The 13,962-nt window shown below is 39.9% G+C and overlaps 2 protein-coding genes across 11 annotated transcripts in view; both read left to right on the top strand.

The window, feature by feature from the left end:
- The window catches only part of nhsl2 (NHS-like 2), a 49,123-nt gene extending 47,244 nt beyond the window's left edge, over positions 1 to 1,879 (top strand). For all 5 annotated transcript variants that reach the window (XM_027008709.2, XM_027008710.2, XM_027008711.2 and 2 more), the window contains 2 exons: positions 377 to 509; positions 793 to 1,879. In XM_027008709.2, coding sequence (XP_026864510.2) covers positions 377 to 509; positions 793 to 1,114 — 455 coding nt within the window. In that variant the 3' untranslated portion in view covers positions 1,115 to 1,879. The remainder of the gene's footprint in view (positions 1 to 376; positions 510 to 792) is intronic.
- A 4,895-nt stretch (positions 1,880 to 6,774) lies between these two features.
- Positions 6,775 to 13,962, top strand: part of arhgap36 (Rho GTPase activating protein 36) — a 32,172-nt gene continuing 24,984 nt past the window's right edge. For 4 of the 6 annotated variants that reach the window (XM_027008719.2, XM_027008720.2, XM_027008718.2 and 1 more), the window contains exon 1: positions 6,775 to 7,192. In XM_027008719.2, coding sequence (XP_026864520.2) covers positions 7,100 to 7,192 — 93 coding nt within the window. In that variant the 5' untranslated portion in view covers positions 6,775 to 7,099. The remainder of the gene's footprint in view (positions 7,193 to 13,962) is intronic. The other 2 variants (XM_027008721.2, XM_027008722.2) reach the window with 2 other exon arrangements.

Below are 13,962 nucleotides of genomic sequence, written 5' to 3'. Positions count from 1 at the left end.
TAGTGTGCTTCAAGCACAAGACTTAATGCTGCTGAGATGCTCAGTAGTGTGAAAAAAGTCTGCATACGCATTACACTTTGAGACTAGTGGAAATGTTTTGCAACAGGAAAATGACAGATGGCCTATTTCTAAACTGGAATTTGATTTGAAAAACATGACATCTTGTAGAGAACCACATATGATTCCACTAGTTTTGATTAGAAACATTTGAATGTTATTTTTCTTAGATGTATATTTATACTATATGATGTCAGGTGGGAATAATGTACATTCCATTTGATTAGAAATATGTATAGAATTGTATTGGATGCATTTTCACTGTATAAACATAAAATGCATTAATGTAAATTTGTCTGTCTGCAAAATGCACCCACAGAAACATCACTAGAAGAGCATGCCTCTGTCAGTGACAGGACAGAACTACATATCACTGAAGAGACAGATGATGATGTGTTTGTTCACACATCTACGACCCATACAACTGAAGACCTTTTCACGATCATACACAGGTCTTGTCGACAGGGCTTCATTATAGTATTTGCCTATTACTTGGCTTATTCAAAACTACAACAAACTGTGGTACTGTAGTACCATAACAAAGATATATCCCTGATACCTGTAAGCATAAAGACAATAAAAGTTTTAAAGATGTTCATCAGTAGCATTTACTTACTTCAGCCTAATTAATGTTATGGGTAGAAATCGGAAGTTTAATAAGACCGAATCAAAACCTGGCAGAATACTGAATAAACCACATATTTATATTCTAATCAATTTTCTTTTCTCACCCAGGTCAAAGCGGAAAGTCTTAGGCCGCAAGGAGCCAGTGGACTCGTTTGGCAGTCGCCAGAGCCTTGTGTCACCTGTGAAAAGCGGCAGCAGTGACATCCGCACACTGACCCTTGGAAGCATGCCGAGATCAAGCTCCCGGAATGAGAACTTCATGGCACTTCTCCAGAAAAAAAGCAGCAAATCAAGTAGTGGCACCCGGGTCTCAGCCATGGAGCTGCTAAAGAGCACGAACCCTCTGGCTCGCCGCATCACCGAGTTTTCTCAGTTGGATCCAGATGCAACTGGCACTGACCCGTCTAAAGTGGCTCAGTCAGAGCAGTGATCAGTCCTGTGGAAAGCTATATGTAAGATCCTGTTGTGGCTGGTTTTCTGTTAATGCTCTACTGCACGTCTAAATGGTTTAATTTCCCAGGATCTCTGTCTGAAGTGAGGTGTTTTTGAGTTATTACTTTGGAACACCCCGGTGTCAACCTTTTCTGCTGTTGATGTATTTTTGCTGTGGAGCATTGTCCAAATCAGAAGGATGGAACCCAGCGATAATGGGAGGTTCTAAAATATTTGAGTTGGCCTTTTATTCTGCCGCTGAGAATGTGTTACTTGAACTCTCTTGTGGAAATATACAAATGATAATATTTTGATACTCTACAAAAATTAAGGAGCGCCAGCCTGTGTATGTGGCCAAAATCTGTAATGCCCAATTTTAAGACACAGGACTGAGGTAGGTTTAAAAAGATAAAATATTTTGTGATTAGGAAGTAGTTTGTGGTAAATGTGCTCACTGAGCAAGTATCAGTGTCCTCTTCAGAAACAAACATTCCACAAAGGTTGCAACCAAGGTCTGGTACCCCTTCAAACAAAGCACTTTTTATTGCAAGAAATAGTTTACAGCTTAAAAATCTATATTTCATTAGCCTTTGATTTTCCCCAAAAACATATAAGAGACAATAGAAAGATTTATTTAACCTGTACAAAGCTACATATAGAATATATACTAAAGTATATATTGAAGATTAGTTGATAAAATAGGCAAGACACAAAACTGTCCATGTTTGTGATTTCACTTTAAAACTGCCTATTGTGAGAGTGTTCACAGCACAGAGGGATCAAATGTATCATGGATCATGCAATACAGTTCATCCGAATTAATGTCTATAGATCTTCCCTCACTGCCAATAGTCTAGTTTATATATATATATATATATATATATATATATATATATATATATATATATATATATATATATATATATATATATAATTTATTTTTTTTTGTGTGTGTTTGTATGTGTGTGTATGTTTGTATGTGTGTGTGTATGTGTGTGTGTGTGTGTGTGCACCAGACACAGTGAAAAACCAAAATCACCACAGAGCAGAAAATGAGGACAATACCAAATTAGAGAATACCACAGGGGCTGAAACAGAAAAAGTGACCATCCCTGTAGCAAGAGGTTTGTGAATCCCCTTCTGGGGTGTTGGTCTGAACCTGGCTGTCCAGTGTGGCAGGTCTCTCAGGGGTTTCTTGATGCTCAAAAACCCTTTTGGCTACAGATCCATGTGTATAAGCTCTTTATAAAGAGTGTGCACTGTTCAACACTCAAAGAATCAGGGAGGAGAGTTGCCAAGGCCTGGGAACGATAAAAGAGAGCTCCGTTTTCTTACTGTCATCTCTGTTTCTTTTGGCCCAAGCTGTCAGGGGAAGTGGTGCTGTGGACTGCTCTAACCATCACAGATCCAAATTTGAAGTTATGGCTGCAGTGTTTTTCAGAACATTCTATCTATGCTCACAATGCATTTGTCACTCACATTATGGCCATTCAGACTATGCATCAAGGCTGGATGTACTGCTTGCATACCAAAAAGGCAAGCGGTGAATGCCTATGAATGTCAGGAAGGGAGAGCAATGCTCGACAGCTTTGTGTTTTTTTTGTACATGGTCACTGCCCATGTCACTGCGTAAAAAGGACTTCACTCTATGGTGATTTATAAACCACAGTAAACTGCGGATGAGGATGTAGGATTGTGGAAGCTGCGTGTGATAAACTGACCTGATCTGGTTTCACTGTCACATATTTGAAGATACAAAGAGAATGTTGTTCAGCAGTCACTGCTGCACTCAAAGACTGCTTGTTCTTTCCCATTCCTTAAGAAGCTCAATTCCCACGTGTTGTACCTGCTTTTCTCTGGCTCGCAATCAGAATCAAGAAACCTGGTGCTACTGAGCCAGAGCACCCTCTGCAGTCCAGGAGTAGAAGCTCACCTGGCAAAAACCTGTTCTGACTCTCCTGAACTATGAGGACTAAGATTGAACATTGACTTTTTTTTTTTTCTTATATCAGTCCTTCAGGTATTCTGACAGCATCTAAAATATAACAAGAAAATACAAAATATTACATTAAAATAGTGAGTGATGCTTGTTTTAACTATTTAGTGAATGAAAAAAAAAACAACAACAACCAGTGTTTGTTTGCCTTGTACTCTGGCGTGAAGCCTCTGTGTTTTTAAATGCCTTGGTATTGCACTTCCGTAGGAGTATGCAGAGTTTCATTTACTCTTTTTATGATTACTACTATGTAACGGTCATAATTACTCGTGTACTCTGTGCTGTACCCCTTTTTCAGTCAATGATCACAAATTCCAGAGGAATGAGGAGGGAGCGAGGGATAGAGTATATGTAGAGAGAGAATGGTAATACTTAGCCATAAGAAAGAATATTGTGTATGAAAAAGACTGTTAGAAGCCTTGTACTGAGTCACACATATTGAAACTTTTAGTTTAAAAGTAAGGCAATGCAGACAGCACGTACAAACCAGAGTGAACCGGTGACCTACAAACTGTAGTGTATTGGAGTTCTGGACGTGTCAGTGGCCAAAGAGAAACCTGCTGCGTGTTGTTTCTCTTCTTTCTCCCTTTTTCTGCCTCCATCGCACACTTTATCCAACTCTCCTGTTTACACCCGCAGGAGCTCCTGGTTGTACACAGAGGAAACGACGAATCTCTGCTGCCCAAAACAAAACCACAACAGCAAAGTGAGAGCACAGTGAAACAGAGAAGAGATCAGGACAGCCAGTCCCTGGTCTCGTAAAGGCACTGTCGTTAACATCAGTTTAACTACAACTGAGACAGAGTGTTACTCACTCTGTCATCTTGGCTTTTTTTTCTTTTTTTTCCCGCAAACTCACCCCAGTTTAGGCCAAGACTTTTATTTCTCTTTCTGCTCCAAGCCAGTTTTCTTGGGACTGTCTGGTGGCTGTGAAATAAGTAACTTTCAGCCAATCCCTAAATCAAGAAGCTATGACAAGACTCATTCTGTATATAACATGTAAAGTTAAGCTACAGTTCTGACAAATTTTAACAGAGATAAATATGAGATGACCATAACAGAGAATTATAATATTGCAGATTAGAGTTCTTACTCAATGAATAAAGTCTGACTGAATGCCAGAACAGTAAAAAGCTTTAAAAGTATACATGAAATTTACCCTTTCCTTTCTGGACTAGGAGACAGCTGGGTGGGAAATCAATATATTATTGGGAATTATATTTTTGTTATTTTATCATTGGAAAGATATATTCTGCATATTACGAACTTCACTCTCCAGCAGTAAAAATATGTAGCTGTGAGCTCTTGAAGCAGCTATGTCTTGCCTATGTGCTAAAAAGTTACAGCATTATAATAAATTATTTTTCTTGCTTAACCACTCTTGTAGTTTTCCTGTTTACCAACAAACAAGAACACATCAGCATCATCATTGTCGAGGAGCTCGTCCTGAAAGCAGAACTAAAGAAGCAGTTATAATTTACAAATTGCTCAAAAGTCTTGTTTTGTTCATTTTGCAGATTTGTTTTGACGAAAGGGAACAGATTCAAATGAGAAGTTATTTATTTTTCTGCGTGTTCTGAATTTCTGAGTTTAAGGTCCCCTGACTGCTTAACTACAACATTGAAATTGTATCCACAGTTTCCTTCCTCATATATAAGGGATGGAAGAAACTCACTTGTGTAATTGCTCCTGGACAGAAACATTTGAAATATACTGCCCCCTGGTGGATATTAGCGTTTTCCCATACGTGTATAAATGCTGAAATTAAGGGAATGTATTTGTAATTAACCTTACACTTTAAATAATTAATGAAGTTTCTACAATTAATTACTGTGTTTGTGCCAGTATTGTGCCTTAAAAGTTATTTAATTTTATACAACAGCCTGTGTAGCTAGCATTCTGGGAAATTTAACCTACAGTAGTAGTTAGCTAACCTTGCTTGCCAGCTTTCACACTAGCTATAAATCTAAGTTTTAATATATATCTACGCTATTTAGCTAGTAACTAATATGTTACTGTGTGGCTACTATAGCAAGCTAACATTAGCTGCTCTAAGAATATTGTAACTAGTGGCACAGCAGGCCATATGTTAGTATTAACATTAAGTGCTTTACCGTACAAATAGGCGCCAAAAGCATCACTCTGAAGAAGCAAATGTTCCATGTCTCTAGCTACTGGTCAATTAAATTTGTTTTTCCAATCACTTGTCATTACAGTTTTTCCAACCTTCTAATTTGAGCAGAATCAATATTAATGAACAAGGATAAGTGCAACAAATATAACAAACAAAATGAGGGTAAATGTGTTTAATGTTAGCTAGATTAGTTGGTTAGGTTAACTATCTTAGCTACCCAATAGCCTGATGTCTATCCAGTAGTATGCTAGTTTACTTAGATCATTCATTTTGGTAACTGTTAGCTACATGCTAACACTACTTTTCTTTGAGCTCTGAAATAATCTACATGTTACAAAAGTTATGCATAAAACCATAATCAAAGACACCTTACCTAGATAGTAGCAAAAAGAAGTACGGTAACGGGTAGATAAACAGAGAGGATGCTTCTAACACCGTGTCTTACCAATTCAAATGTTCAGTTGTAGCGGTTCCACATACTGAACAGCTTCCTAATGAATAATCCTGCATTCTAGTCTATCTCTGGTCTTCAGACTGTAACTCAAACTCCCACACAATGTGTAACTCAGGCTCGATGCTATGATTGAAAAACAGTATTTTCAGCAAGAGCTGACTACCCACATAATTTGGTAATTTTACCAAGCATATTTGCCTTTTAGATTGCACACATCCGTTGAATACACTCACCAGCCACTTTATTAGAAACACCTTCCTACACCGATTGGCTGCAGTATTTGTTTATGACTGTTACACCTGGCTCTAGACTCCTTTTAAAAGTTACAGGCTGCAGTCTATCTGCTGGCACACACAACTTGTCAACTGATCTCTTATGCGGTCGTTGCTGTTCAGTTTCTGACCCCAGGATCACTGCTGACTGGGATTGATTTAGGTGGTTGGACCATCCTGAACGCTGACATAGTGGCATTATTGAGTACAGTGAGCTGGTCTGACTTTTTTTTTTTTTTTTCATGCCTTAGTGTCAGTGCTGAGATGAGAGCTGACCGCAAGCCGAATATATCCATCCAGCACGCGTCCTCTGGTCAGAAACTGACCAATGATGAAAGCCTATAATGAGGACTATTATTAATTGTACATGGGCTACACTCAAGCCGCACACCTATGAGGTGTTTCTGATAAATCGGAGTTTTTACTAAAGTGGCTGGTCTGTGTTTACATGGCTGTGTATATTTTTTTTCACTGCTGTATACAATATGACCAGGTTTTGTTAATGAGTAATTATCCAAAGAAAGAGTTCCACCTCTACCTATGCAATACTGAAGAGATAAGGTGACAAATCCAGCAAGGCACTTGCTTTGAGCAAGTATCATGCCAAAGTGACAACACACACACAAGCAGTTGCTAACAGTAAAAATCTGTTCTCAGCTTCCATTGCAACATTTGAACCCTGTGTGATCTTGGCTTAGAAGAGGAAGAGGGAGCTGGAGGATAATCCTGGGATGGTGCATGTGGTGAGGAGTTCTGTTCCAGCGAGACACACTCGAGACACACTCAAGCGAGCTGAGCCCTGAGCTGCCAGCCGAGCATTTCCTGTTTCTGACAGGCACAGCACAGTGAAGTTTCAGCTGCGTGTTACAGGCTCATATTTTATCAAGTGGAGCACACACACACACGCACACACTGAGAGAGAGGCACATGCACTGAGCGCCCAGGACAGGAAAGCCTGCTATCACTTTTCGGATACAGAGACGCACAGAGGATGTTCTGAGCGGGCCTGTCTGTCGCGAAATAGGACCTTGTGCTAAGTGTCCCGCTGACCCCAGGAGGAGAGAGGCACGAGCAGGCCATCGTCTCTGGTGTAAACGTTTGCTGTAGGTGCTCGCCACTGGAGTGGTATGGTTCTGTCCTACACAGGGTCACATGGAGCCTCGTCTACAGTGATGCCGCACGAGAATCCGGTGCGTCAGGACATGCAGTTTTACTACGTGGTGAGTTGACATGATTAGATGATATTACAGCAGTGTGCTGCTGCCATCGTGAAGGTACTTTGTCCCTTCGTCTTCACTCAGGAAGACTACATGAAGTCTGATTTTAGTAGTAGTATACAAGTAGGCAGAATTTTGGTGCTTGAAAATAATGAAAAATGAAAAATAATGAAATGTTACTTTTTCCATTCAAAACTATACCATGCATTAATCACCATCTCTGACGTGATGATAAATGATATGCTACTTTTTGGAATTTAATCATCTATATAATGCATTAATTATAGCATTAATTAACTGCTTTACTGCATTTCAGGAGCAGCTGTGAAATAGTAAGCATTCCATTGTGTTGGACTTAAAGCAACGCAAAGTTGTTGCCTCAAAAAACAGACGATGTTATGTTAGTACTTCTTCAGTTGGTTTGGAAATTATGATGTGTAGACACATTAACCTCATAGAGTTTATAGTGGCACGTGTCTCATTGTGTAGTAACTGCTGCGGTGCTGTTCACGGGACCATTTGATCAGTAGCGCTCTGATGCTTGAGGTTGGGCAGGGGGGCAGAAGCAGCTCTTATTTACGATTAGACGCTACGCGCGGTCTTTAACCGAGTCATTTCCAAACGTGCTATAAAATGTGTTTCTTCCTAGCACTGAACTTTGGCACCTGCCATGATTTCAGATAATGACAGTGTGGATAGACTTTATAATCCTTGATAATGGTGCTGAAAACTCTTTTTTTAGTCAGTTTCATGAGAGTTAATGAGAAAGCACGGAGCTATGTATATATCTAAAAATTGCATATTAATTAGAGAGTAACAGGGCATAGTCTGCACATTTACAGAGAGGCTTTCAGTAGCCACCCTAATGTTTTTGATCAGCCTCCAAAGACATAAAAGCAACAAACAAATCATAAATATACATAAACAACAACAAATGCAGTCAATAAACAACAAACAAATATTAATGTAAAATTAAAATAATGAATAAAACAATCACCAGTACAGCGTGGAGAAGCTTTTTTTTCCCAAGCATCTGGTTCTGAGTATGTTGCTCAACTTTGGATGATGTGCATTATAATGAAAACCATATGTGGCAGGGCGAAACAAGTCTCCTCACTGTCCTCCATCATCTATATGGTGTCTGTTGAGTAGCAATAATGCCTCATTGTACATTGTCATATGTAAAGTCGATGTGATTTTAGTCCAATATAATTAATCTTGCGTTGAGTCCTTTCCTTTTTATAGGACAATCTATTGTGAACTTTCAGCACAGCATATGTGAAGGTTGAAAAGCACTTGCAATCTGTCAGGACCCCTCAGTGGAAACAAGCTACAGAAATAGAAGCTTTGGCTTGAATTGCTTATGCTTTAGGCCTATATATTAGTGTCTGTGTCTAAACAAGGAATAGACCTTTGCTTTAATTTACCACATGAATAATGCAAAGTCTAGATATGTGGATGGCGGTATGCTGCACTTCTCTTTCTCCCCACGTTGAGTGTTTTATGAGAGTGTTTCACATCGCAACCCTCCTGGAACACAAGTGGAAATCACACAAGGGCCTTAACTATGAATCTATTTGCAGACAAAATCGTAAATTATTTGCTGACAATAAAATAACACTGGAAAACTTGACAAAAATGTGGTACTGGAGAAGTCAAGTGAAGTGGAGCAGGGGGAGGCATCACTCCATCTGTTTGCTGTGGCCCAGACCATCTGGACACATTTCTTTTTTTCGCTGGCAATGAGACCACATTCACTGCTGCAGGACCAACATCTGAATGCATGCTTAGTGTGACTTGGGATATCACCTCACTGCCTTCTATGTCTTCACAGGTTAATATGTTGCTCATTGCTTTGAGTGACAACAGCATATTCAAGATCCATTTTCTAACTAAAGGGAGAGAGAGGGTTGTGCATCAGTAGTTCATGATATGGAGCTGGCACCATATATTCACTGGAGGACTATTACTCCTTCAAAAATGACATTTGGTATATTGTGTTATATACTACTGTATATGGCATATATACAAGCCTGGTTCTGAATAGTTCCTTTCTATCTTCAGAGACATTCTCAGGTATTAGTGATGGACCTCTATCACTTAAGACCTCCATGATCTAAATCGGCTGTAGCTTGAAGGTGCCGGATGAGGTTTATAAAAAAGGAGAATGTGGCTTATGGGAGGATTCACAATTATTTGGATGTCACACAGATGCCAGAATGTTCTTATCTGTAGAAGCTGTCCCAAAAACTACTCCAACACATGAAAAGATTGAGATTTACTGTTTATTCTTCCTTTTTTATTGAAGGCTTATAGGTTTGAAAAATGTCTTGAGACATTTTGTACCATAGAGGCAAGAGATATGATGATCAGCACCTAAGGACTCCAAGAAAATGACCCTATAGACGGATGAGAGCGAGACAGATAGAGCAGAAGTCATAGCACCAGGGAGAAAGGGCAAACCTATACAAGAATATAAGACACATTTTTGCCTTGGTGACCTTTGAAGGTACTCACATTTCAACATGTTTTCATGGAAAAGTTTGAACCATTAGTGGACTGGCATGTCTAGTCACTTGACTGAAGAGTAGTAATAATAATAAATGTCACAAGCTAAGATTCACATATAACCTGCAACATTAGCCTTATCCTGTACCCTTTTACTGTTCTGTCAGTTATATGGAATTATTGCCTACAGATGTTGCATTCTAAGTGAGCTAATGATCTACACAGTGGCTTTGAGCAACATGACATTGATCTACAGGGGTCGTTGAAGGCTTGCCCACTCATGGACGTATGTCTGGATAGATGTGTTTGGAGTCATAGGTGTGGGGGATGATGAGGGACCATGTGTGTCAGAGCAGACTAGGACGAGGCTGTGGTCCTAGGAATGTCCTGTTTAGAAAGCCCATCATCCTCAATGCATGTTTTCCTAAATGGCTTTTCCTCTCTATGACCTTTGGGGATTTTCGAAAGAACAGAGTGAAGATAAAATGAAAGAGAGGAAAAACAAAGACAAAAATGGGCTAGTTTAGCAGAGGGGAAAAGAGGAAGGAACTTTAACTCCTTTCAAGCGATTGTTGCTTACAGCTTGACAGCCAACTTACCTGTGTAGGTAGACCCATAACTTTTAACTAAGATTTTTATGGTTGTTTCAGTTCAGTAAGAATTTTGCTCATGTGAATGAGTTACTGTGGAGATCATTCCAAAGTCCTATTGTGTAAAACCTATCATCATGAGCGATAGTTATACATTCATCAATGTTTTTTGTTTTACAAAAGTGGTAACTAGTAAGAGACTCTTCACAAATGTGAAGCTCTTCCCTTTGAGCCTACTATATATTCAGTGTCCATGTTTTGTTTCACAGAGATAGGCCTCAGCTTAGATAAACCTTAGCTTATAGTGCGACTAGAAATTTGTGGCATCCACTTCACCCTTTAATATAATAGTATAATAGAGTAGAACAGAAGTAGGAACCTCTCTTCCTGGAATGTCAAAGGCCTTGGTTCTAAACCTACTGAAACTCACATACTTCAGCTAAGTAGATAGCTTGACTCTGGGTCTCATTCAAATGTGAGACACTAATTTCAGAGTAATCAGAGTGATGTGATAGATCATTAGATCATTTAGGATCAGAGCCGATCTCTGAATCCAGAACTGGTTTTCAACAAGCCCAGTTTCTCTCAGTCTGAAGACTGTGCCAAGGAACTCCGATGCAGTCAAGATTATACTGAGTTATTATCAGCACATCCCTACTGATTAATTCACCAATCAGCCTCTTGGTAGGCCCTTGTTTATTGTGGGATCATTTGGAAGAGTTTGTTTAATACAGAAAACCTCTTTCACCATTCCAAAGGTTCTAAAAGTCCTTACATCCCTGCCAGCTACTGAAAGACCTTTTTGATTCAGATAATTTGGTTCGAAATAGCAGTTCTTCCCCTCTCCTAATGTTTATTTGACAAAGAATAAGTTCCTCTGCTAATATTCAGCCAATATTACTACATATTACTACATTTGAGAGCTAGGTAATATGATAATGAGGACTTCTTTAGAACATATGAAAGTATGGGCTGCAATGTTCGTAGATTAGAGCAAGACAAGATTTTAAATGCACCTCCATTCAAAAGGTCATTCATGCTTTACCTTTTAAAATATACTTTAAATTTTTTGTCCCTCTTTTTTGCTTGTTGCAGGCTGTACATCAGCCTATGCCACAACCCATCTGAATCATCTTTGACGGCTTCTCTCAGTCATGTATTTTGTTTAAACTTTGCTGTTTAGTCTGCTATTGGTGTTTGCTCCTATAACTTAGTCAGTTGGACTGAGTGGTAGTGGGGTGTGTTGAGATACCTTGAACCTTCTCCGTAAATAAGCTCTGTGTGCAGCGCTGACTGTTTTGTGGGACAGCGGCAGGAGTTCCAGCGGCAGTAAACTGTAGAGCTGTGTGCTTTTGGCTCATTATCCTCCGCATCGTCCACCTCCCTGCAGTCCTTCTGCAAGACCGTGCCAGGTTTGCTGCTACTGCTCATCACCTCCTCACCTCAGCACGGCTAGCCAGCATGCTGTCTAAGCCGGTGGTGCTGTTCGCACTGTTTTGCACTGGGGGTTTGTCAGAGTGGTTTATCTTAACTGCTGCAATGGGTGGACATGTTTCACCTCTTCTCTACTGGCAGGATTAACACATTAATGTCATATCGCTTTTTATAGTCTTCTTAGTAAGATATAAAATAACACAACAATTTAAAAAATGTTTCTTAAATAACATGTAGTTTTTAAGTAAATGTACAAATTGTGTTTTCTGCTTTGTTGTTCTTAAATGTTGTCAAATTGCAAATTGTTCCTTTATTTTAATTTACTCTTTAATACAGATGATAAGTTGTGGGTCTGGGGTAGATGGTGACTTGTTTTTTGGTCAGTTGCCCACATCAGCCTGAAGAGGTCAGTATAGTACCTGGACGTTCAGGGGCGATTTGCCTTCCAGTGGATCTGAAGGCTTTGTGTTGGTGTACATGCTGCCCTTACTAACTTATGAACAAGCTTTCATTTACCATTTTTTTATAAGCACAAAATGATTATGGTTCAAATTAGGCCAAGAAGGGTAGGCCAATAGAGAACTGGTTCTGCACCAGTGTGGTGGAAGCGCCTGTCTGCAGTATGAAAGCACAGTGAGAGGCTGACATATAGGTTTACTCCTGCTAATCTATTCCAGGCCCGGTGACTTTGCTCATGCCATCAGAAGCTTCTATTGACTCAGAGATGTATGAATCCCCAGAGATAAGACTCCTCTCCCTCGCTGGTACATACCATTAATCTACACCTTATTGCTGCATAAAAGTTATGTTGTTGCACATTTGCCAGAGGCCCATATGAAGCACTTCTGTGGAATGGCCTTGCTGTGGAATGATCTGGTCTGATGCAAGACAGCAGGAGGTCCAGCATTACACAGAGAAGTGTGTCTGTTATCTATACCAGCTTTAGTGGCTTCTCAGTGAGACAGAATCAGGAAGTGCCACCGGATGTTCAGTGGAGTACATGAAGCTTTTACATGAAACTCTGAAATGCGTTTAGGCTAATAATAATAAACATTTGCTTAAACATTAAATCCTTAAGCTAAATATCTATAATAGTTTTATAGTTTTTGTTTTGTAAAACTTTTGTCAAAGTTTATACAGTGCTTTTTACAAAAGCTGTTGTCACAAAGAAGCTTTAAACATGTTCAAGCCCCCAGTGAACAAGCTAAGGTTGACATTGGCAAGGAAAAAACTCTCTAGAGTATGAGTATCAAACCTTGAGAGGAACCAAGACTGAAGTGGGGATCATCCTCCTCTGGCCAACAACAGACACTATAAACAATAAAGAGTGGAATAAGTAGAGAGAGAGAGAGAGAGCGAGAGAGAGCGAGAGCGAGAGAGAGAGAGAGAGAGAGAGAGAGAGAGAGAGAGAGAGAGAGCAAGAGAGAGAGAGAGAGAGCGAGAGAGAGAGAGAGCGAGAGAGAGAGCGAGAGAGTGAGAGAGAGAGCGAGAGAGTGAGAGAGAGAGAGAGAGAGAGAGAGAGAGAGAGAGAGAGAGAGAGAGAGAGAGAGAGAGAGAGAGATAATTATATTAAAAGTAAAGAAATAAACAATCAATGTCTATTCTATTTTCTAGAAATCCTAGTCTGGTCTCTTGGTGTGTGCATGTCCGAAACCCATCCCGCACGAGAAGTCCATCAAGGGCAACGAATAAGTAGTTGGCTGTGCTGGAGTTGTGGTGGGCCTCAGCAGGGAGGACATCAGGGGGTGGTGGGAGGAGCCATAGCAGCTGAGTCGGGTTGAGGCTCAGTAACGAGATGGCATCAGGGGTAGGTGTACCTCAGCAGAAAGATTATTAGGCATGTCCAGGTACGAGGTTGTGTAAATTAGGGAACTATAATGTGCAAAGATGGACTCCGGCAGATCCAGCTATGGCAGCACAGCTAAATGGATAGAGCAAAAAAGGAAACACAGGCATGAAGGCACCCTGGAACATCAGAACTCCACCGATCTCAGTCAACAAACTTGACAAAACATAACATCATAACATTCTAGTTTACCATAACTCTCAATGCCCATAGACCCCCCAGATTAACACCTTCACCTAAGGTGGGAAGTATTTAATAAAATGCCTCACTGTACAGTTTTCAGCCTAGGCTTAAATATTGAGACTGTTCGAGTCTTGAACATTTACAGGAAGGTTATTCCATAGTGTGGGAGCTTTATAGGAAAAGGCTCTGCCCCCTGCAGTAGATTTACTTAT

This window comes from Electrophorus electricus, chromosome 19 (genome assembly GCF_013358815.1).
Source record: "Electrophorus electricus isolate fEleEle1 chromosome 19, fEleEle1.pri, whole genome shotgun sequence".
NCBI lineage: Eukaryota > Metazoa > Chordata > Actinopteri > Gymnotiformes > Gymnotidae > Electrophorus > Electrophorus electricus.
The sequence above is the reverse complement of the archived record's forward strand: the minus strand, read 5'-3'. Positions and strand labels throughout refer to the sequence as shown.